Raw genomic sequence first — 25,279 nt, 5'->3', positions numbered from 1 at the left:
ACCCTTATAACCCACTCCTCTCCCAATCCTCCCCATCTCAGTGAGTGATGCCACCACCCCGCCTCTTACTCAGGACAGAAATGGAGGAGGGAGTCTTAATTCATTCCCCGCCCCCCCGTCTTTTCTTCACAGAGGTCCTTCCAATCACTTTCACTTTCCAATTTGTAGGGCACACCCAGTCCAACAGCACATCACACCCAACACATCTGTCTCCACTCCAGTCTAAGCTGCTTGGATCTCTTGGCTGGACCACTGCAATGGCCTTCTCATCTGTCTCCTGTCTCCAACTGCAGGCCCTGGAATGCAGCTCCACACAGCATCCAGAAGGACATACACGTTAACACATATCAGAACCTTCCCTACCTCCACCCACCCTGGTTTGCCATCACAATAGTGGAGTCCATGTTCCTTAAGTGGCTTACTTCGTCTTTCTCTCCCACTTCATGCCCTACCATTCTTAAACATATTCATGATGCCCAGCCAAACAGGCCATTGTTCTGTCCCTTAAGGCCCTTGAACTTTATCTTTTTCTCTGATACACTTCTGTCCCCAGTATTACAATACTTAGATTCTTCTCACTTGGGACCCAGCTCAACTATCATGACATCAGCAAAGGCCTCCCTGAACACCTATATAAATTCAAACTTCCTATCCTATCACCCTGTTCAGCATTTCTCCATGTCTCACTGGTAGAAACTATCTTATGTATGTGTTCCTATAGGAATCCCCCGCTAGAATGCTTCAGAGAGTCAATGCTTGGAGCAGTCTTCATCCTTATGGCAGCCCAGGAGCCAGCTGCCTAAAAGAGCATCAGGTAAATGCTGCTGCTGCTAAGTCGCTTCAGTCGTGTCTGACTCTGTGCAACCCCACAGACGGCAGCCCACCAGGCTCCCCCATCCCTGGGATTCTCCAGGCAAGAATACTGGAGTGGGTTGCCATTTCCTTCTCCAATGCATGCGTGCATGCTAAGCCACTTCAGTCATGTCCAACTCTGTGCGACCCCATAGGTGGCAGCCCTTCTCAGTCCACAGGATTCTCTAGGCAAGAACTGGAGTGGGTTGCCATTTCCTTCTCTAATCAGGTAAACAGTAGGTGCTTAATGTGCTGTCCGTGTACCCAGTCATTCAGTCATGTGCAACTCTTGGCGACCCCATTGGCTGTAGCCCACCAGGCTCTTCTGCCATGGAATTTTCCAGGTAAGAATACCGGAGTGGTAAGAATACTTGTCATTTCCTCCTCCAGGGGGTCGTCCAATCCAAGGATCAAATCCTGTGTCTCCTACACTGGGGGATTCTTCTCACCACTGAGCCACCAAAAAAGCCCAGAGAGCTTGATAAGTCATTGCAAAATGAAGGATCTCGATAAGAGCTGTGAGGAAGAGGAGTCAGGCATGCTTGCTCATGTCACTAACTTTTTTTTTTTTTAATTTTTTATTTTATTTTTTATTTATTTATTTTTTTAATTTTAAAATCTTTAATTCTTACATGCGTTCCCAAACATGACCCCCCCTCCCACCTCCCTCCCCACAACATCTCTCTGGGTCATCCCCATGCACCAGCCCCAAGCATGCTGCACCCTACGTCAGTCATGTCACTAACTTAACTGGAAAAAAAAAAGTGCCCAGGTGGCACCAGTGGTAAAGAACCTGCCTTCCAATGCAGGAGACATAAGAGATGTGGGTTCAATCACTGAGGCAGAAAGATCCTCTGGAGTAGGAAATGGTAACCCACTCCAGTATTCTTGCCTGGGAAATATTATGGGCAGAGGAGCCTGGCAGGCTACAGTCCATGGGGTTACAAAGAGTCAGACAGGACTGAAGTAACTTAGGTCAGAACTTATCTGAACACACTCATTCCCCCTTAGGCCATGATAAACATTTTTTATCACACCATGCTTGACTATAAACAGAAGAAAACAAAGCCCTAAAGTGTCTCTCTCTGGAAAGTAAATCTACTACTATACTCAGATTTTTTTTTTTAAGATTTATATGCAAAAGAGGAAAATGAAAAGAAATTAAAAAGTCAATGAGATGAATTTTAGCTTTCTGTTGATATATAAATCATCTTATTTTAATCTCAGCAAATTAAATCCTGCTTAATAGTTTGCAGAATCTATCAAGATATGCTTTGGAAAAAAATGCTTTGGAAAAGTGTTCTTTACCCAGCACGAAGAATCGGTTCTTGAGAACAATCACCCTGAAGAGAAGTGGCAGGAGACAGGGTAGTGAGAAAATGAGAGAGAGGGCTCTTCACTCTTCAGAAGCACATTTCCTCTTCAGCTTGTGTTTAGTGTGTCAGAAATTGAGACATCAGGGATTGACACAGAGCTCAGTTTCAAACAGAGCATCCCACATTTCTGGGGCAATCACACTGAAAGGGCATGCTGTTTGAGTCTGCCTTTCTCAAAGGCTGAGAATTCATGTCCAGATGCCTGGAAATTGATAGTTTTCGAGTCAACAACCATTGTGGGATTTAAATTTTTACCGCATCATTCTCTTCTTCTCTACGGTGCTCTCCAGCTTGAGTTTTGCTTTTCAAACTATCAGTTCCTACGCACAGTATGCAATATCCCAAAAGGAAAACATCATTTGTGACATACATCATGTTTGGTCTCTCATATTGACTTCAATTTGCCCCAATTCTCGTATATCCAAACATCCTTTGGCTTCCAATACGTAAATTATCCATCTTTGCAGCACCTTCATTTGTAAGATCGACTGTAGCTCTGTAACGCGCTAAAATGTAACCATTATTCCAGGTTCTTCTTTTTTGTCCTCTGAGTATAATTGCTTTAAATGCTGTGTTAGTTTCTGCTGTACAATGAAGAGAATCAGCTCTATGCATACATGTAAGTCTCCCTCTCAGACTCCCCTCCCATATCCCCACGCCAGGTTTCTAGGTCATCCCAGAGCGCTGAGCTGATGAGCTCCCTGCTTTGCACAGCAGGTGCCCACCATCTATTTCACACATGGCAGTGCATATATGTCAATCCCATGTTCCCAATTCGCCCCGCCCTCCCCATCACCCCATGCCCACAAGTCTATTTTCTATGCCCGAGTCTCTACTCCTGCCCTGGAAAGAGGCCCATCTGTACCATTCGTCTAGATTTCACATATATGCATTAATATATGATATTTGTTTTCCTCTTTCTGACTTACTGCACTCTGTATGACAAACTCTAGGTCCATCCACACCCCTACAAATGACCCAATTTTGTTCCTTTTTACCGCTGAATAATATTCCATTGAATATATTCATATACCACATCTTCTTTATCGATTCATTGGTTGGTGGACATTTAGGTGGCTTCCATGTCTTGGCTATTGTAAATACTGCTGCAATGAACATTGGGGTGCATGATTACTTTAGATTTATGGTCTTCTCAGGGTATATGCACAGTAATGGGATTATGGGTCAAATGGAATTTTTCAGTTTTTTAAGGAACCTCCATGTTCTCCATAGTGGCTATATCAAATTACATTCCCACCAACAGTGTAATAGGGCTCCCTTCTCTCCACATCCTTTCTATCATTTATCATTTGTAGACTTTTTGATGATGACCTTTCTGGCTGGTATGAGGTGATACCTCACTGTAGTTTTGATTTGCATTTCTTCAATAATTAGTGATGTTGAGTCAGCTTCTGAAGATGAGGAAACTGACGGACTTCATCAAGCTCAGAAATCCAGTAAGAGGCAAAACTTGAACCCAATCTTCCAAACTTAACATCCACCACTATTTCTCCAGGACACACACTCACACACGTGCAGACAGACTACAAATCACATCATTAAGAGTGCAATATGATCAAAAGAAAAAGAATAACTATTAAATGCATCCTAATTCTAATTGCTGATTTTGAACCTAATTAGATGGTAATAGAGCCAGGTAGTGGAAAACAAAACAAAAAGTTAACATCCACATTAAATGGCATCCGAAAACTAGTTCATCAGATTTAACTGGTAGTTTCCCTTTGGATAGCTGAAGTTAAAACTGCTGACGGTATTTGAACCGATCATCTGAATATGCTTATCTGTCAATTTAGAGGTGTCATCAGAATTTATCAATCTGTTATATAACATTTTTGAGTTTTTTTAAATGTCAAAAAAAAACACACAATGTGACGTCATAGACGCTATGCCAGCTTGCCTTGATCTTAAAACTATAAAGCTCAAAGGACAGATGTGTCAATAATCAGGAAAGCCTTAACAGATTCAGATGTTTAATCCCAATCAAATGAATCAATCTCTTGTTTGAGTGTTAGGGATACACCAGAGAAGGGGCATCTCAGCCTGACAAATCCGTGCAGAAAATTGGAACATGGAGTCTCCCTGCTCCTCATGGAGAAGACTGAGCCAAAGGGAAGCAGATGCCAAAAAAGCAGGGGGTACAAGATGCTGGCCTGGCCCTGCTCCTTCTCAGGTGGCTCTCCTTCTATAATGTGACACCTGAAAACCTAGTGTCACTTAGTGATTTGATGCTCACCCACCTCTCCGCCACCCCTGGAGCGCACTGGGTTTCCATGGCACTTATTAACAGGCACAGCAGTAGGCTGGTGGCTGGAGGCAGTGGCTGTCAAGAGGCCCAGGTGCAGAGCAGATGACACCACTCTTCCCTGGAAGCTAAGCCTCATCTCCAGCTCCATATCAACACCATGGAGCAGAAGAGAGGACAGGAAACATTACTGTGCCGAGCACTGAAGATGTCCTGGACAGGACAGGCACGAAAAGGGTGGGGATAATGCCCCAGCATGTCTTCACTCAAGGAGAAAGTTGCAATTTAAGCCCTCTGGACTTTTAGAAATTGTTATTTCTGACCTATGTGTGTCTGTGTGTTTAGGCTGTGTTCTTTATCAGAATCTTACTAGCTATGTAAGTTAATGTTTACTACAGCCACCTTGGGCTCCCCAGGTGGCTTAATGGTAAAGAATCACCTGCCAATACAAGAGACGCAAGAGACATGGGTTCGATCCCTGGGTGGGGAAGATCCCCTGGAGTGGAAAATCCCACTCCAGTATTCTTGCTTGGAAAATTCCAAGCACAGAGGAGCTTCACAGGCTACGGTTCATGGGGTTACAAAGAGTCACACACGACTGAGCGCATATGCACTGATAGGTTAACATACAGGTTAACATTTAGCCAAATAACCCAAGGGGCCATGGCCCCTAAGGTCACTTAGTCAAGAACAGTTGCACTGTATTCCTTATTTGCTGATGCCTTTTGGTGAAGACCATGACAGTGACCTACCTTCTATCTACAACACTATTTCCAAGTTTTAAGGGGGGAAAAGCTTTGTTATCACATTACACCAGGCATCTTCGGTACTTCTGGTCCTCAGCATTTCCCAGCAGCATCCTCCTCTGGGATGAAGCCCTGAATGATGCAGAGAGGCATCTGGCCATACCGTGTATGCAGACAGGAAAGGCCTGGGAACCTCTCCATTGAAATTTACTTCCGTTTTAATAGCTTTCTAAAATGTTTACTCTCATTTGTAATTGCAAGACAGAAACCAGAAATGCAAGACAGAACACCAAGATACTCTTTTAAAACCTTCCTCTTATGCAGACACAGGAGCAGACTTGTGGACCCAGTGAGGGGAGGAGAAGGCAGGACAAACTGAGAAAGTAACAAGACATTGCACGAGCATGTATAAAACAGACAGGTATTTTCCAGGAAGCTGCTGCACAGCCAAGAGGCTAAGTCTGGTGCTCTGTGATGACCTAGAGGTGTGGCGTCGGGGTGGGGATGCTCAAGAGGGAGAGGATATATGTATATACACAGCTAATTCACTTTGTTGTACAGCAAAAAACAACACAATGCTGTAAAGCAATTACACTCCAATTTCTAAAAATTGAAACAAAAAAATAAAACTATCCTGTTAGCAAAGGGTTTCTTCGTTGGTTGGGTTGTTTTATTGTCAACGATATGTTAACACCTACAAGAAAGGAGGGCAGGAGTTATGGAAAGAATGGGCCTTCTGACACAATAATGGTAGCAAAATGATTTGTTCCATTTTTCTGGATGAGAATTTAAGAATTTAGAATGAATATGTAAGGTTTTTTTTGTTTTGTTTTGCTTTGTTTTTTTGCTGCATATATATTGGCCAAAAGTTTGCAATCCATCTATGGATGTTCAGGGCAGATATTTTTATATAATAAAGACAAAATTAGAACAAACCACATTCTCAACAGGTGATAAGCTCATTATATTTTTGTATATCCATATACATCAGCACAGAACCATTACAGATAGAGTTTTAGGTACTCTAAAATAGGAATATTTTAAAGTGGAAAAAGACAGCTGAAAGAGAACTAGAGTATAATTTCATTTTTGAAAAAATATTAGTCTCATAGTCAACAAAAAGATAACCATACTTGTCTTAGCCTGGATGATAGAACTAAGTTGACTTTTATTTTCCTCTTACTTCTTATATTTTCTAATTTTCTATACTGAAATGCCTTATTTAAAAATGAGGAAGGTGCTCTAAGATAAAGATAAAATATTAATACTAGCCACCTCAAGTTTGAATTACATGTCACTCTGATTATCACAGCTCAGAGCTATGCTCTAACAGGATGGATAGAACCACATTCTGGTATTAAAATGCCCATGCCAACCAACATGTCAGGAAATAATTAATGCCTTACATTTAGACACATTTGTAATATTGCTTTAGAAATACAACTCCTAGTGCTCTGTGCTTGTAACACTCAGCAACCAAGAATTCTGTTTAATTCAGGAAGAAAGGTATTGTGAATCTTTCTGGAACTGGATTAATTTACTTATACTTCCAAAGAAATATTCTGTGTGTGTCACTAACTCCTCCAGGCCTCCTGATACCTCTATTCATGACATCTGTTTATTTTTCCATGTATATCTACATACACTTTGCAGTAACAGACCTACAGCTGGCTACCAAGCTCTACATCTGTCAGGGGAAGGATAAGGAATTCTAAAGTTGGAAACAAGCAAAATTCCCTGGACTTTAGGATATAATCAAGTCACACCTATGCAGCACACTGAAATATGGGGGTTTCTAAATGCTTAACTACAAAATATCCCACCCCAAAAAAACCCTGTGAATATATATGCATGTGTATATGTATGACAGCGAGAGAGAATGTGAGCTGGGGGTAAGGCCGAAGAGAGCCAGCAGAATTAGTAACTCAAAAATTCCACTAATATTATCATCTCAGGTTTATAACATGGCCTCAGGGAATTTTGGTCACAAGGAGACTTGAGGAATATCTTAACCGATATCCTCATTTACAGAAGAATCTGAGATTCACAACGTGAGGAGTCTACCCTGAGGTCTCAAACAACTGAGAGGCAGCAGCAGACCTCCATTCCTAAAGCAGGTCCAGTGGCCTGCCTATTGGGCCTTAATTACTTTTCTCCCATTGAAAACCACTCTTCTAATTATCTTATTTTCCTTGGAAGCAAAAAAAAAAAAAAAAAGGTAAGAATTAACAAGAGTATACAAGGGTAAGACTCTCCCTAGGCTCCATGGAAAGGCTTCATCAGGTTCTTTGCGTGGTGGACCATCACACAGAAGTGGTAGACTAGGTATACAGAGATTTTACAAGCCTGGATAAGCTATAAACTTCCAGGTTCTTCCTTAGATGCCTGAGATAGGCTGTACTGCTATGCCACAGTGCTACCCACACCAAACCTTAGATGGTACTGTAGGCCATGCAGTGAATAGCTTTCCTTCTTTGAATCTCTCTCTCCCATGGGACAGGGCAACAACTCTTTTTCATCAAAAGCAAAAATATTCTAGAACATTCAAACAGCCTGATTTTCCTGGCATGAAAGCATCTCTATTTGGGGAACGTCCAGAGGTTCAACTGATGGAATGCAACTGACAATTAAAGGGTAAAGTGGACTTCCCAGCACTGAAGTGAAGAGTAATTGATGGAACAGCTAGGGTACACCTGCCAAAATGCAGTATTTGTAATTTACTTGTATACAATTCATCCCATGTCTCAGAGCTGATATCTGGAAGAAAGCAAGCAGTTCTAGCAGGGGAAACGGATGATTTCACTGGACAAAATAAGGATGTCTGGGGAAAGGTGAAAAAGTTACATGGCAAACTTCAGCAAAGTGTTTGAGTTTAGAAGTACCACTGGCCAAAGATCACCCTTCTCCATGGTTTGCTCACAAAGAGACTCTCCTGCAGCATAAAGAGCTCCCTGACTGGCAATTTAATTCAATTTTCACAATGGGATGCAGTACATAAAGACATTCTATACCCAGCAATTAAAGTCTTCAAACCCTAACACTTAGATATGCAGCTATTTTATGACAACCAGGATAAGAAGACACATGTTCACTGTGGACAACGTTTAGCAATTGTACTATACACTTCGGAGTACAAGAAAGCTGAGAGTTGCAAATTGGATCTATGCTAACAGTGTCTCCATTTTTGTACATGTGGATGAGAGAGAGAAAATGCATACTGTGATAAGAGTTAGTTTTGAAAAAGAAATCTATATATTTTTTAAAAAGCCTATAAGGCTTTGCTCTGATAAAATCATTTTAATGTTTGCTTAATATCCATCTTTAATATCTGTTCTCAAATCAGATGTTTTAAATTATTGCATCCTAGCAGCCAAGTCCTTACCGTTGGTAACACCATTTTTAAAAATTAATCAAAGGTTTCAAACTGTAAACAAATTTTGAAAGTTCCTCCCTTCCTTCACTCCAAAAAATACGAACTACTATTGCTCCAAGCCAAGTCAACTAGCTGAAAGGCATAAACCTCTCCTTGCCATTCAAGAAGATAATGGTTCAGACGCCAGTCCCCACAGAATTTAGATGCACAAAGCCTATCAGAAGGTCCCAGGCAGAAGGAAGTTGTGCTTAGCAAGCAATATGTTCTACTGGACCTTTCCTCTCTAGGGTTAACATTTTTGTGTTATGTAGTCATTTAGAAGTAATAGAGCTCTTTAGACTTTTATAACACTCAGCCACTTGCAGTGCATTGTAGGAAACAGCACTTCATTATTTATCATAAATTACTCAGAGCGGCTCCTGATGAAAGACGAGCATCAGTGTGGTAGCACAGAAGGTCACTGAGAAGCTTACAAAACCAAATGATAAAGGGGAAACACAAATTTGATACTGACTTTGTTACAGCTTTGCTGCCTTCCTTTCAACGATCTCTTCTGATCAAATACACAAAGACCTCAACAAATAACTAAAATTTAAAAAAAAAAATTACCTTTATCTAAGTCAAAAAATAAAGTGAAAATATTCCAAGCAAATAACCCTAGTATGTGTCAGCTGGCTTTATTATAAACGTTGACATCAGTGAAAATTATCTGATCAGTGAGATCAGCAGAGATACCACTGGCTCTTAATACTAATTTAACATTTACACTTAAACACAGTGTTATAGCCCCTCTATCTGGTAACAAGGAGCAGCCAAATGAGCTGGCCAGAGTGATGAATCTGATTCTAATCCAAAGTTCTTCTTCATGGTGAACAAGGTGAGGAGACACAACTTATTTTAGCTGTCAAAATGTAGATAACCAGATGTAGTTCCTGAATCTACAATAGAAGCTACCTGGCAGGCCAGTAGGGCAAGAGCCTCACATTACAGCTATCCTTCCTCGGGGCTCCCGAGGCATCGTTGCTCGCTCAGCCCTCACTATGGGCTGAGTGCACGCAGGGAATCAGCAGTGCTCTGCCTTTTGAAGGCCATACAGTGTCAGCAGTGCTCAATCCCCAAAGGTGCTGAGTGGCTTCTGGAAAGAGGACCTCAGATGGAATCAGAGGGGCAGCATGGCAATCAATTCATAGAGGAGTTTTTTGCCTCCAGAAAATCTGAAGTCACAGGTTAATTTACGCGAGGCAGTAGAATCAAGCAGATCCTCTTGTAATTCTCCTTGTGTCTCCACTTGCAAATTTTTAGATACTTGAAAGCTATTATTTTGGGTTAAATCTAGGGCTGTGTTGATGTGACTCTGGAAAAAAACTAAACATTTTAACACACACCAATTCTACTGATTCTTGCAGCACTTTGAAGAGGCAGTGGAATGAAGTCAATACTTAAACAGATTCAGGACTAGTCAAGGACCCTATCTAAATGACATGGGACAAATTAGCCTTGGAGAATCTTTACAATGCGCTGTTTGTCCCTCCCTCTAAGCCATCCTAGAGACCCTGTATCTTGTGAAATTAACACAGATTATTGTGTAATTCCTTGAACCAACCCTGACTGTGACTTCCCAGGGTAGCTTAGCTGCTGCTGCTGCTGCTAAGTCGCTTCAGTCGTGTCTGACTCTGTGTGACCCCATAGACGGAAGCCCACCAGGCTTCCCCATCCGTGGGATTCTCCAGGCAAGAACACTGGAGTGGGTTGCCATTTCCTTCTCCAGTGCATGAAAGTGAGAAGTGAAAGTGAAGTCGCTCAGTCGTGTCCGACTCTTAACGACCCCATGGACTGCAGTCTACCAGGCTCCTCTGTCCATGGGATTTTCCAGGCAAGGGTACTGGAGTGGGGTGCCACTGCCTTCTCTGGGTAGCCTAGCTAAGTCCTCTCAAACCCTCCCTCCAAATCATACCCTGCCCTAAGGAAAAGATGAGGCTGTTTCATTAATTCCAAGAGGCCATCTTTGCCCACCAGGCCAGACACACAGATGTAAAGCCAGTTGTTACTTCCCTTTAAAGTAGTAACCTGCTTGTTAATGACCTTTTACTTCCCTGGCCTCACTTGGCTTTTTTTCTGCCAAGACACTCTCCCTTGAAACTACCTATGTCTGCCCTGATCAGTGCTTTCTGAAAGGATCTCATATATTTCTCAGTTGGAATCGCATACTTCACTTAATTATTCGCTAGAATATAAGTTGTGACCTCGACACAATCATAAATGCAGATCATGAATTAGCTTTCCCATGCATCTCATATTCTATGCTGGCAGACCTGTATAAAGCCACTCTTAGAAACAAGCATGGCTTACATGTGTAAGATGGCTGAAAAGTGGGGTAATGTATGCTGTATCAGAAACACTCCTGGTATGGATGAAAGACAATCTTATACAATATAAACATAAGGTATCCATCAGAAAGACTTAAATTAAAAAGGAGCATCTCTAAGGCATCTCACTAAGCCAAGACGCTAAGAACAAAGGAAGCTGCTGAGGCCAGGAAGACCCTCTTTGCCTTTACTAGACTGTGACATGCGCAACAAACATGGAGAGTCACAATCTGCTGTCCATAAATGGGACAACCCACACGTTCAGGTCTGGGGATATGAAGTGCTGGTCAAAGGAATGTTTTGAAAGATGCCTTTTATACAATCAAGCTTGTACTGATGTATATAAAAAGTGCACAAATCATAACCATGCAGCTTGATGAACTGTGGTGAACAAGCTCACCTGTGACATTAGTATCCTGATCATTAATATTTTCCCAATACCCCCCAAATCCCATATCTTGGGTTTCCTTCCAGTCACTATCTTGACTCCTAATGTTTAATATTATATACACAGAATCACTTTTTGTTCTCTTTTTGCTCACCAAAGTATTGATATTTGTGAGCTATCTTAAAAGACTCTGAGCACAACTCATGATCAAATTAAAGACCAGGTGTCCTACAAATCACCTCTGTTCACTGGCCTATGGAACTGTTCTATCCGTAGACAACCACCTAACTTTACCATGTGAATAAACACCATTTGATTCATTGAGCGGATTACAGTATCCAATTAAGCGTTGAATGGGTCATCCCACCTGTTAGTATGTGACCTAAGTCCTCTCTTACAAGATCCAGTGCTACAAATTAGCCTTTTCATTTTCCTGTCATTTCATCCTTAAAATAGATCAGGTAATTGGTTAGTATACCCCAAATTGGTTGATATCTATAGGTTATATCCATCCTTAGCAATACTACTAAAGACTGACCAACTTTGGCAAGCTTCAAAAGCCATTAAGTAATACGGTAAAACTATCACTTTTTTTATCCTTATAAGATCAAGGCTAATAATCCAAGGTCCAGGGTAAGACACTGCCTTCAATAAGGCATTATTCCCCATAAGCAATGAAATTTGCTTGTATTTCTCCACATCTGCACTTCACAGCAGCTCAGCTCAGACAACACTTAAACGCTGACATCATCAATGAAGACACAAACTCTTAGACTAGAACAAATCTTTACAGAACCATGACCAATAATTGAATTGATTCATGGATTTTATTCTTCACTTTATCAAAAGCTTAATAACTTCTAATTAGAGAGATAATTCATGACCATTAAAGAAAACTTAAGAACTGCAGCAAAGTACAATAAATTAAATGACCTTTCTATTCCACAATCCAGAAATCATTAGCATTAACAGTTCTGTATACTTCCCTTGATTACAGTTACTATTTATTAAATCTATTATTAATAATTGATATAGCTCTATATAACTGGCATCTTATATAATTTTCTACCCCAAAGATTCAATATTTTCCAATATATTTAAAACAACTAAAAACACAATTTAATGGCTTTGTAAATCCATCACATGGGTAAAGTAAAATTTATCTTATTTCTTTTATTTGTACCTAAAACTTATAGATGTACATTCACTTGCCAAATATGTGGTTACAGTATTCAAAGCTTTTCACTGACTAAATTTTGGTTACCTTTCTTGTGAAAAACCACACCTCAAACATCTACTGAGGAATTCACTGAGCAATGAGAAGTTAAAGCTGCGTGTAAAACAATCCAAGTGCATATTTCTTGTGACATATGTATTTTCTCTTAAACTTGCCCACAATTTATTCAACAAGCATTTTTTAAGTAACTTCTCTTTATGGAGCGTATCCAAAGTAGTCAACCTAGTTCTAATAGAAACCACAATTAATTTATAGCTTTGCATATTGTTTAAATACATTACCTAATTACAGTAACAAGAACAACCAGCATAAATAGGTTTGTGAGGAGCTAATATACAACTAACACGTGGTAAATATAGCTCATTTCTTGAAGGCAGAAGCCCTACCAGCTGTGGACGTCCAGCATTAAAAGGGGGCACTTGTCAGTTTTTTAATACAGAAGGGAGTCTCATACAGAAAACTCAATTAAATGGAATTCAGTCAAGACAGTGTTTAATATAAACATTTCTATACCCCATTTTCACTTTTCTATCCCAGAGGCTAGATTTTGTCACCATGCTGATAAAAACTCTTGGTTAACAATAAGTTTGGGTAAGCAATCTCATTTCCTCTCTTCTTAAAGAATGCAGTTGTCCTTCTTAGTCTATGGGATTCATTCACAGTCTTTGTGATTTTGACAACACAGGCTTCCTGACATTACCGCACTCCTACCCTTCAGCATAAAAACTCCCCAGTGGCTCAGATGGTAAAGAATGTGCCCACAATGCAGGAGACCTGGGTTCCATCCCTGGGTTGGGAGGATACCCTGGAGAAGGGAATGGCAACCCACTCCACTATTCTGGCCTGGGAAATCCCTTGGACAAAGAGGAGCCTCACAGGGGTTGCAAAGAGCGGGACACAACTGAGCAATTAAGACTTTCACTTTACCCTTCTGCATAGCTATCTGAAGATTCTGTAACTTGATCGTAGTATTTGATCTATTTCGGTTCTCTTTTTATGAGTTTGCAAAAGTAGGAAATCCCAATCATTTTTCATTTTAACTCTTCAGGATATTTGTTCTTAGGGATCCTTGGTACATAGCAAAGTCAAACAAGCAAGTAATGATTGGGACCAGTTGTTGGTACCCTTGGCAGACCATCAAGGTCTCACCAAACTTCTTAGTAATGCAGGCTAGTCAATGGCGGGTACCTTGCAGGATAGTTCCAGGAGGGAATTCAGATGCTCTGTGGGGGAACACTGTATATGCGCAACATCCAACATTTACTTGGTAGGGTAGGTATTTTAAGCCTCAAGGCTATTACTCCAAAGGCTCCCAGACACATTTCCATGGGCCACTCTCAGCATACAATGCAGTAACTACTGCAATCAAAAGCAACTTTAGAGTAAGCAGAGAAGAAAATTTTGGCTACATTTCAGGAAGCAGAGAAATAAAGTCTGTAACTATTTTCTGTCATCGTTCTATTAAATCACCTACAAGCAGCCACAGGAGGAAATGAGAGTTAAGATCAAGCAAGAGAAGTTTAGAGGAACACATTCTTTATCTTTTCTGAAATACATTTTAAATTTCTCCTTGGACTGGAACCCAGGGCAATTTCTCTGGTTACAAAAGTTCCCTTTACTATAGCAAAGAACAGGTATGAGCAGATATGCCATTTACGCAGTTAAAAATGGCAAATGTCACTGGCTATGAGCTAAACACTTGAAAGAGATAATGAGCATAGATATATCAACCCTGTATCAATGTCTTAGGATTTGGAGTGGGAAGAGGTTACCTGTAAAATGATCTTCCCATGTTCCTGATTTTTCAAAACACTGCCACTTACGTATGTCCTAGGCAAATTATACAACCAATCTAAGCCCAGCTCAATTAACCTGCATAATTCAGATAATCAGACTAGGCTATAGGTCTAGATGATTATCTTTCAATCCTTGTTTCAATAAACATATAAGACAAAATAGGTAAAGTGTGAACCCCCCTGGCACACAGTAAAATTCCACAAATGACAGATCTAGTTGTTCTTACCTATATTCTCAAGCCCCTTCTAAGACTGAGATTCTGTCAAGACATCTCTCCCATTTTTAAAAGTAAAATTCAAAGCACAGAAATCAATCAGAGTCCACTCCCAAAATGATGACGGAGTGATTTTCTCTTAGTGAAATTCTAACTCCCTGGCAATTGACTGGAAGAGCAGGCCAGTGGTCATATGTAATCATGGAAGGGTATCTTAGGAAGTAGGCTAATATTCTGAAGAATTCTTATCAAATGCTTAGCATAAAAATTCTCTTCTCACTCACTCAGATTTAGAATGAACTTATGGTTACCAGACAGGGAAGGATGAGGAGAAGGGATAGTTAAGGAGTTTTGAATCAACATGTACACCCTGCTATATTTAAAATGGATAAGCAACAAGGTCCTACTGTATAGCACAGGGAACTCTGCTCAATAAGATGTGGCAGCATGGATGGAAGGGGAGTTTGGAGAGAATGGATAAATGAATATATATGGCTGAGTTCCTTTGCTGTCCACCTGAAACTGTTATAACATTGTTAATTGACTATACTTCAATATAACATAAAAAGCTAAAAAGAAAAGTCTCTTCTCATAATCCTGGCTATAATGTATCACTGCTAAAGCAGTTATGTAGATTCAGGAGATTTCTTTTCTTGCTCTTACAGTATATACTGCATCCATGATACACACTATCATGTCTAGGAAAAGTCCTCAAAGACAAAATCATCATTGGAAGCTGCTAAACTTCTATTATTAAACTAAATTCTGAATTCAGTTCACAGGCTTGTTTTTGACTAGCCTCTTTTTATGCCTGGAAATGGCAAGCTATGATTTATGTACAATCACCAACCTGTCTTGAAAAATAAAGGCTCAGAACAAAAAGAAGTAATACTGTGAAATATAATTCAGGATGAAGTTTCCAACAAACACAGACTTGAAGCAAGATGTTTTCAAAATGCTAATATTAAAGTTCCCTGAAGTACAAAAGCTCTATCTAAAAGAGCTCTTTGATGCGCAAGCAACCCATTAATCCTCTGGAACCTAAACCACAATAACTCCTAAATTAAGAGGGGGAAGAGAATGCATTGCAGGCATCACATCTTTTTACTAACGTGCTCTCTAAATTCCAAAGATTCAATGACAAGAAGACAGTGTGGGAAGGGCATCCTTTGTTTCATCAAAAATTTTCAGAATTTTGTGGGTTTCAGGTTTCCAGATAATTATAATTCAATAATCTCTCCCATTTTCTCTCAAACTTCAGTTCCTCTTTTGGAGAAACATACGTGCAAAACAGATTACAAGACTATCTACCAAGCAAAGGATGAAAAATGGTGGGTTCCAGTTTGTGTCTAAGCTTTCAGGGTGATTCGAGGGAGACTTCTACACCATATTCCACTGTGTGTGCCAGGGCAGCAGAGAGGAATACAGGAGAGATCCAGGGGCATGCAGGCATAATCATCCCTCACTGTAACAGCAGACTCCTCAAGGCAGGTAGCAAATGAGCTCCAGCATTGCAGCTGAATTCAATGGTCTGATGTGGTTTTGGATGAAAATACCCAGCCTATTCATTTTCCATCTCTGCTGACATAAAAACAGTAGAGTATTTGCAGCTTATAGGCTCTTTCAGAAGTGGTATACGAAGCAGGTTATTATCATCACCCCCTCACCATCCCAGAGGAAGAAGTTAAAATTCAGAGAGATTAAACTGGTCCTTTGAGGTTCACAGTTATCACAGGATCCACGGCTACAGGGTGTTTTTTTTTGGATTTTTTTCTCTTCTATTCCAGACTCTGTTATCCCTCCCAGTAAAGTTCCTAAAATATATGGTCATGACTGACTTACATTTACAATACTATTACCTACAAAGGAGATACTGTCCCAACGCTTAGCCAGCTGCCTGTCACCACTCCAGTGTAACAAACTTGGTCAGGGCCACGGCTCTGTGAGAAAGTCCCAGCCAACAAGCCAACCTGAAGGACGCCTGCATGCCTCTGAAACTTCTTTTTGGGTTGTGTGCTCACCAACACTCAGTGTCAGTAACAAACCTGTTCATGCCAGTTGTTCTTACTATAATTATGTTATTTAGTTAAGTGTTATGTAAGCCAATGACATATGATTGCACAAACGAAAGATAATTGTAGTTTCTATTAAATTATAGCTGAATGTTTTGAAGAAACTCCAAATGGAGAGTTGCTGGGGGCGGGGGGGGGGGGGGGGAGGAAAAGAAAGAAAATTCTTTGAATTATATGAGCAAAAAAATTGTAAAAGAAAAAAATTAAAAGAAACTATAAAAGATTCCCAGGGCAGGGGGAATATCAGAGTATCAGTGAAAAATCCAGTTGAAATTCCTTCACCAGTATCTTTGGAGAAGAAACAAGTAATTAGAAGAGTAGCGTATGGGAAAAAAAAAAAAGATACTAAGCTCAAACTAAGAGATATAATTTTTGTTTTAATGCCTACATCAAGGTATGGGAGAATGAATGTTGTATATATTTGAACTTTAAAGCTGATTTAAAGTTTTATTTTTCTGGTTTTTAAACAATTACTTTTATAGATATTTTACATTAACCAATTAACCACCAGCATAGTAATACCCCAATCAACATATAACAGTCATTAAAATAAAATTTAAAATGAAAACATGACATTATGAAAACAAAGAATGGCTATAATAGTTCATGTTCAATTCTACAATTAATTGTTTCATGGACTCAGATAACAGGTACTGTCAAAATCAGTATGATTTGTACATCAATCTGTGTGGGACAATAAATGGTCATTAGTGTTCCATCAAGTTTTTTGAATCTTAAAAAACCTTTTTTAATTAAAAAAATAAATACCAAGACAGTTTGATTATCTCAATTGCATCAATAGGTATAATTTTTTTCCCTTAACTTTCTTTATCAACCTAGTCAAACATGGCTTACCAAAAAGGTTGACTTTTAAAACAACTTGAAACAACATGGCAAGGTTAAGCATATCTAAGAAAACTTCTTGTAATGACTACTGCTTATACGATAAGCTAAGGAAATAAAAAGTAAGATAAAATAATCAAAAGTCTGTAAGGGGCCTTCAGACAGAGCCATGATTCAAATCGATAAAAGACTGGATAAGGAAGGAGTCCCTAAGTCCTCAGAGAAAAAGTTGTAAAAATGCAAAACCAAACCATGTGTCCTAAGACTTTCATTAATAACCACATGAATGGATTTAGGTACATTTCCATCCTGGTATCGCAAAGCTTTAAATTGAGTCTCTTTCTCCCTCCTGTCTTCCATATGTACATGGTTCTGGAGGAAACACTTTTTTGAGTATAGACAAGTAAAATCTCTAGACTCCAAAAATGTCTCAGTGGTATTTGCCAACGCAGTACCAGCTCTGTGCCTCACCCAACACAAAAGTCTGAAGATAAAAACAGGTTCATGGGGAGAAAAATGAATTCTAGTTCTATTCACAAGCAATTCAAATGCACTTTTCAGTCTTAGGTTTATGGCTCTTTCTTTGCTCTTATATATTTCAGGGCCAGCTTTCATGTTCCATTTTCTACACCTCAGATAGAATACTGAGATATGTTTAGCACTGGATATCAGAGGTTATGAGGAAAGAATTTCTACATAAGAAAGTAGATGAAAATCACCCTTCTTTTCATTGTGGTGTGTAGATGAGGAGGAGCTGAGAAAGCACGCCAGAGAGGAAGGGAGAGCTTGTTCCTCTAAACACTAGACCTCCTAGGATGGCACTGTTTTCAAACTCGGTACCCAACACTTGATTATGGCTTAACCCGGATGTAGAAACGTTGGTTGCTTTACTAACCAAAAGTAAGGAGAGAAGCTGCCACACACCAGCTTTTTTTGAACTTTTTGTTTTTCTTTCTGACAAACATGTAGATCAACACTGTGTTTAAAAAAAAAAAAAAAAAAAAAGGCTATCCAGGAAATCGCACAGACAAGAGATGTCTGGAGTCACCAATCAAGCATGCAAAAGGAATGTTCTCTTAGCACTCCCAACCCCTTCCGTCTCAGTCATGAGCAAGGGAGGAGGAAGACTGAGACCACTGCCTTAAGGCGCTGAGGCCAGATTAAAAATGGTTCTGAAGAGAACCTTGCCGATTCTATGCCCACACCCCTGCCTGCCTCTTTTTCTCCTGTTAGGACCATCAAGCACAACGTAAGTGTCAGAAGAGTAAAATGCACAGCATAATTGACTAACGCAGGAGAGTCTCATAATCCTGTATTAAGGCCAGAGGAAATCAAAATGTACTCAAGCTGCAACATGTGCTCATAAAAAACCTCTCAATTGGATTTCATAAGAAATATTGATCTTGAACTCTGAATCCTCCCACTGTGGTTACCCCATATGGTTGGGGTGAGTCCTTTCTATGCTGGAATTCCTTTGATGGCCCCAATTCATGTGGACAAAAGACAACATAGGAGTAACTTTAAACAAATCATACTTGAGGCTGCTTATAAAGCAACTCAGAGTACCCTTGCTGAAAGACTGAAGATGGTTTAAGAAGAAGAGATAAGAAAATTGTCAATGTTATCAATGGAATGCTCCAAAATGACGTTTGGGTAAAGTCTGATTTAGATACACTTGGTTATACTAAAGCTGTCATCCTACCATGTTTAAACATCAATGATACACTTTACATTATTTCTCTACTAAATATACTATTCAAGATTTGTGATCTTTCTCACTGGAATAAGCTATATACCTTCCAAATATGACCCAAAGAATAATCCATTAAAAGTGGTTGTGTTTAGCACTTGAATTTAGCCAAGATCTGGTCTTCTGTTAAATATGTTAAAGGGTGTTTTCTGCTGAGTAAAACAACAATCCACATTTGTACTGACAACATTCTACACACATGTAGGCATTTCAGGTATGAAAATACAATCCAATGTCCCCTAAAAGGATGTTTATACACTGGTCAAAATTACTGTCTCTCTCCTGTCTGCAGTAAACCTCCCTGTGGATTAAAAGATTTGTAAACTAACACTACACTTACAGCTGCAGAGACATTTTGTAGGAAATAATCTCTTAGAGGCAGTATGTTCAAGATACTTGTTTTTAAAGCATCTGAAGGAAAGGCAAGTCCTGGGAATCCAAGAGACCCCAGTAACAAAGAAGAATGTTTTGGTCTGGCTCACGTTCTGAAAGTTGGAGAATGGGAAGAGTCCACTTCCAAGCCCTTCTCCCCCTCCACCTTGCAAGTTCAAGCTTTCTTTGTTGTTAATCCTACAGAAAATCAGAAACAATCTCCTAAACTGGGCCTTCCCATAGCAAATATAACTTTTGCTTACAAAAATCCTATTACTCATTTGCAAGTGTGTTTATTCTAGAATGAACCAGTCTCTTCCACTCCAAAGAGCTACACTGTCTTTACAGACAGTATCCTTCTGGTCGACCTAAGATAAACACAAAGACTCATTCTACAAGCCTTGTGTTCAATTCAAAAGCACAGACCCTGGCAATTTCAGAATTTGTGAGACAGTCTCAAGAAAAAAAAACATTGCTGTCAGCTGTCTTCAGGGGCTAAAATACAACCCATGACTTTCATTTGGAAAAAAAAGAAAAGAAAAAGCACCTATTGAAGTCTAAAGGTAGGAGCCAGAAAAAAAGGGAACTTTCTCTCCTGGGAACTCTGGTGACATAATCAAAACAAGTGAAAAATATTAATGCAAGATATTCAGGCCATTCTTCAGCAGTGTTGATGATCCCTCAAATGAAACCTTTATTTCCTTTTGTTAATCACCCTGCAATCTTATACTCAAAAATAATTAAATTATCATTTTTCTTTAAATTACCATACAACCTGCCTATTTAAACTCATCTTTTATAGAAACTACATAATCTTCCTTTCATTAAAATTTCCCTTGTTGATATAGACAAACCAGGTCAGTTTCTGCTGGATTTCCACACTCATAAATCCCTTAATTCAACTCTTTGCCGGAGGTTTAAAAAAGAGCAGGAGCTGAACCTCAGATACACATAAAACAAATACTGCTTATATGTCTAAGTGAACATTGACACCATTTACAGGTTCCCCCCTCCCTTTTCCTTAGGGCTGAGAGCCCTGTCAATAATCATTATTTATTAAAGATACTGCCATTCCCGTCTACAGAATGTAGGAAGGGAGTATGGAGGGGTAGAAATAATTACCTTGGGCTTTTCTTTAAAGACCTCCAGAATGGAAAGCAAGGAAATCAATTGAGAAAGAACATGAAATATCCCCTATATTCAACCCTCCCCCGACATACACACAAGGCTGAGAAGTATACCCATACTCCATTATTTATATCAACTGTATCAAAAGAAGATCTAAAAAAACAAAAACAAAAAACCTGGGGTCTTCAGGATAAATGTATCTATTTTCAATCCACTGAACGTTCACACATACACTTGCACATCCTTTACCCATCCACCAAACTCAAGCAGCTAGATTTGCTGAGAGAAGCCTCTACACACCTCCTGGGAAAATGTGCTCTCAAAAATTACTGCTTCAGCCAAAGGAGAGAGAAGCGGCAAGTTACCGGCTTGCCTGCCATTCTGCTTTGTGGCAGATTCTCTTCATTCCCCTCTCCTCCCTGTCTCCCAATGTATCTTTTTAACCTTTATTTTTTTCCCCAAAGCAGAGTAAAAACATCAGGAATGTCTCTTGTTGGACTTTACGCTCAACAAATCAAAAAAAAAAAAAAAGTTTCAAAGGTTAAATACCACCCCAGGTAAAACCATAGGTAGAGAAATGAAAATTTCCCAGATGACTGGAAGGTTGGTATTCCTACTCAAGAGTTAATGATGAGCACGCTTCCTTTCCCTCCAGATGCTGTGGCTCAAAACAGAAATACAATGTAAGGAGAGCACAGTCAGGCAGTTTGGGGAGAAAAGCTTTGCATAGAACTTGAACTGGCAGGCTGGGGGTTTGTCCTAAATAACCTTCACAGGTTGCACAAACTGTTCTCAGATCCTGATCTCCAGTCAGATTAAGAGGCTGCCTAAAATTTCCTTAGAATAAGAATGAGGTGGGGTAGTGGGAGAGTGGTGGGAGGTCAATTAGTCATCTGACACATTTAAAAAGGTACAGTCACATCTCCCAGACAGGCAGAAAGCTCTCATGCTTGGGGTAACTGACCAGTGCTGGCAGCAACTGAGACAAGGTTGAAGAAGCTATATTCAAAGAGTGACCTGTTTCAAAGGAGTTGGGTTTTCTCATCCTTGAGTGCAGGGAACTCTGGCCCATTTTGCCTAAATTTTTCAGGCATAAGGGAGGGGAACGAGGTTCACACCCCACCTTTGGGAAATGAACAAAGCAAATGCTTGGCAGAGCTGAAAAAACTCCTCCTCCTAGAGAAAAGGCAGCTCCGCAGGGCTCCCTTCATAATTCCCCTTAGTTAACTCACTCTCGGCAGACAGAATCCTTTTCTACACCTTGGAATGTCCATGGGCAGGGTAGGCGGTTATCAGTTTAGCCCTCCGCCATGGTTCGCCTCCTTTCCCTACCTCCCACAATGGCTTCTAATTAACCCTTCCTGGTCCCTGCCCGGGTCAGGGCTGCTGGAATTGTCCACAGCTTCACTGTACCAACATCTCCATCAAATGACCACACACAACCCCCAGCCCACCCATACACGGACACAACTTCCCTCCGAGGTTTAACGTCGGGCAATGCTTGTACATTTCCTTTACTGCTTCCTACAGGCACGGAAAGGGCTCCGTCCTTTGGGGAAGGCCCTCCCTCCCTCCCCAGCTCTCACCAGGAGCTGGATCCCAGAACTCGACAGCAGGTCTGCAGTGAAGAGGGATCGCACTGGCTTTAACCCCTTGAAGGGAGTTAGTTCTCATTTGGGACTCAGTGAAGTAGGGCCCGTGGAGCCTGGCTGACCATCTCCCTCTGCTTCATTCCACCTTCTCCCCTCACAGGGGAAAAGGCCGGCACCTTTTTCCTCCCCTGTGGCCGGTTTTAATCCTCTCACTCTATGTTCCAATCCAGGGCTGGGGATGAAGGATGCTAGAAGCGGCGAGGGGAAAAGACAGCAGGAAGGCAGAATGGAAACTCAGCAGTAAATCAGAGTTCAGAGTGTTTACTTACGAAATTTGGGGCTGGTGCTAGTTTGTGGCGTGGTGGTGGTGGTGGTAGAGGAGGAGGACGAGGAGGAAGAGGAGGAGGCAGCATCTTGAAAAGGAGACAGAGTCCAGGAGGGAGTAGAATCGTGAAGGTAGGAGGAGGTAGCATACGCCGCAGTGGGCCAGGAGGGCATGGCCTGGGTACTGGGGGTTCCTGGCACCGGGGGTCGGGAGCCCGGAGTGCTGCTACTAAAGAAAGGGGCTGTCGTGGGCAAGACCGTCGGGGGGGCCGCAGTGTTCCGTGCCGTGGTGGAGCGCGGGCTGGCCCGGATGGGCACCCGGTGCCCGGGGAAGCGAGTGGGCGCCCGCGTGATGGTAGTCAGGCGGGTGCTAATCCGGTTGGGCGTCCTGGAAGAGGCGGCACCACCGGCGAAGGGGGTGGCGGGGGACGTGGTGGAGGTGGTCGTGGTGGTGGTCTCCATGGCCTTGGGGAAGGAGCTGGGCTTGGAGAGGAAGAAGGGGTCCTGACCCATTCCCTTGGAGTCCACCAGGTCGGTGGGCACGTATTCCTTGACGGAGCCCACCACGATCCATTTGAGCAGCATGAGGCTGAGCCCCAGGCCGATGAAGCCGATGAACAGAGGCACCACGCACAGCCACGTCTGCTGCCGGTTCCACACGATGCAGTCGCTACAGCGTAACTCCCGGGGGGGCTCGGCCGCCCCTTCGCCGCCGCCGTCCGGGCCCCCGCCCGCCGCCGCCGCCGCCGCCGCCGCCGCAGCCGCCGCGGTGCCCTCCTCGGCCGAGGCGGCGGCTGCCGAAGCGGCTCCAGGTGGCGAGGCAGCGGCCGCCCCTTCACTCATCCTAGGAGCCGGTCTTCACCTTCGCCCCCCCGAGGGCCGCGCCAGAGGCATGGGGCCGCGCGGGCCGGGCGCGGGCGCGGGCTCCGGCGGCGGCGGCGGCGGGCTCGGGCGCAGGCAGCGGCCGCGGCGGCCGCATGCAAATCGGCTCCCTGCCCCCACGCCCCTCCCCCCGAGAGGCGGGCGGCGGGCGGGGAGGAGAGGAGCGGGGGAGGGGACGCGGGCCGGGGAGGGGGCGGCGAGGAGCGCGAAGAGGGGCGAGACGCGCCCCCGGCTCGGCCGGCCGGTCAGGGAGCGGCGGGGCGCGTCTGCTGCCCGCCGAGCGGCCTCCTGCGCGCCGGGGCCCCGCGTCTGCTGCTGCTGCCGCTGCTGCTGCCCGCCGCCTGCAAGCGCTCCAGCCGCGCCGGCATCCTCGGGGCGCCGCACCCGGCCCGCTCCCCCGGGCGCCCGCCCGCGCCGCCTCTGGGCCTCGCGCCGCCTTCAGGGGCCGAGCCGGCCGCCCGCGGCACGCCGGGCGCTGGAGAGCCGCATTCCAACACAGGGGGCCGGCCTGGCCGCCGCCGCACGCCCGGCCCGCCGCGCCGCGGTCCTCGGCGGCTGCTCCGCGAGTCCGGGCGGCAAGGTGCACCTGTTCTTCAGCCGGCCCGCAGCCAACCCTCGGCCAGCACTGTCTGCGAGAGACCAATCCGAGCGCAGCGCGGAGGGCGAGCGGCCGGGCTCGCCTCGCTCCCGCCGCCTGCGGCTCGGCGCCGGCGCCGCTGCCCAAGAGAGTCCAACTCCAGCGAGCTGCGCCGCCGCGAGCCCGGGGCCGGCGACGCACGGGGCGTCCGCGGAGGGTGCTGCCCGACCCGCCGCGGAGGGAATCCCGTCAGCCCGCAGAAGATTCGGGGCACTGCCCGGCGCCCCTGCCCGTTCACATTCCCAAGTCGGAGACGCGAAACGGAAGACCCCGTCGGGGATCCCGGGAAACAGGGACCCCGGGCGGGAGGCGACTCCAGGCGGGCGCTGGCAGGCAGGCGGGTGCGGTGTGTGAAGCCGCGGCGGACGGGCTGGGCTTCTGGCAGAGTAGCGCCTCCCACCAACACCCAATGGTGGTTTCTTAACAGGTACAAGATGAATAAATGATCCAAGCAAACCCCCACTTGGAAGTGGCAAAAGCAACTCCCGACCTTCTCCTTGTAGCCCCTCTCCTTGGAGATGCAGTGGGGTCAGAGCCTGAAGCTGCGGGGCGAGAGAGCTGGGGTGTGTGCGCGTGGGAGGGTGTCTGTGCGCTTCTCTGCGTGAAGGCGGGCGCTGCTAGATGCAGAGCCCTTTCCCACCGACTTCCTAAAAGAGATGCTGGTGAAACAGACCTTTGTGCAGTTACACCTGGCAGATACCTCGTAGCCGATTTGCGATAACTTACCTTTTAAAATATTGTCTAAATGTAGATGTACGTGCAAGTGCGCACGTCACAGGACAACTGATTGTGAAAGGTAACATTTTAGACGATTCGGGTTGGTATACAAAATTCTTTCTTTCCTCTTCCTTTGAATAGAGAGGCACCTGTGTACCTGTGTCTGAAGAGCAGTGTAGGACCAGCCTAAGAAGAAGGGATGAGGGGGTAAAGAGCCAGCATCAGCATGGTTTATGCTGATGGTGCAAAACCTCCCTAGTCATCGCTTCCTAGATTTCCTGCTCTAAAGTGGAAACCGGAAAGATGTTTTTACAAGCTGAAAGAGAGGTTGAGGATGACAGCCTCCCAAT

At 43.2% G+C, this 25,279-nt stretch overlaps 2 protein-coding genes across 7 annotated transcripts in view; one reads left to right on the top strand and one right to left on the bottom strand.

Moving 5' to 3' along the window:
• Nucleotides 1–23,560, bottom strand: part of NRG3 (neuregulin 3) — a 1,214,780-nt gene extending 1,191,220 nt beyond the window's left edge. For all 6 annotated transcript variants that reach the window (XM_069571557.1, XM_069571555.1, XM_069571558.1 and 3 more), the window contains exon 1: nucleotides 22,699–23,560. In XM_069571557.1, coding sequence (XP_069427658.1) covers nucleotides 22,699–23,536 — 838 coding nt within the window. In that variant the 5' untranslated portion in view covers nucleotides 23,537–23,560. The remainder of the gene's footprint in view (nucleotides 1–22,698) is intronic.
• Nucleotides 23,561–23,585: 25 nt separating this feature from the next.
• On the top strand, nucleotides 23,586–24,566 carry LOC138429950 (uncharacterized). The gene has a single exon (XM_069571541.1). The coding sequence runs from the start codon at nucleotides 23,586–23,588 to the stop codon at nucleotides 24,564–24,566; it is 981 nt and encodes a 326-aa protein (XP_069427642.1).
• The last annotated feature ends 713 nt before the right edge of the window (nucleotides 24,567–25,279 follow it).

Source organism: Ovis canadensis, chromosome 25 (genome assembly GCF_042477335.2).
Source record: "Ovis canadensis isolate MfBH-ARS-UI-01 breed Bighorn chromosome 25, ARS-UI_OviCan_v2, whole genome shotgun sequence".
NCBI classification, from domain to species: Eukaryota; Metazoa; Chordata; class Mammalia; order Artiodactyla; family Bovidae; genus Ovis; species Ovis canadensis.
Note: the sequence above shows the minus strand (reverse complement) of the source record. Positions and strands in the feature narration are given on the sequence as shown.

Coding starts and splice junctions, on each gene's coding strand:
- LOC138429950 (XM_069571541.1), top strand. CDS start 23,586: ATGGGGCCGCGCGGGCCGGGCGCGGGCGCGGGCTCCGGCGGCGGCGGC.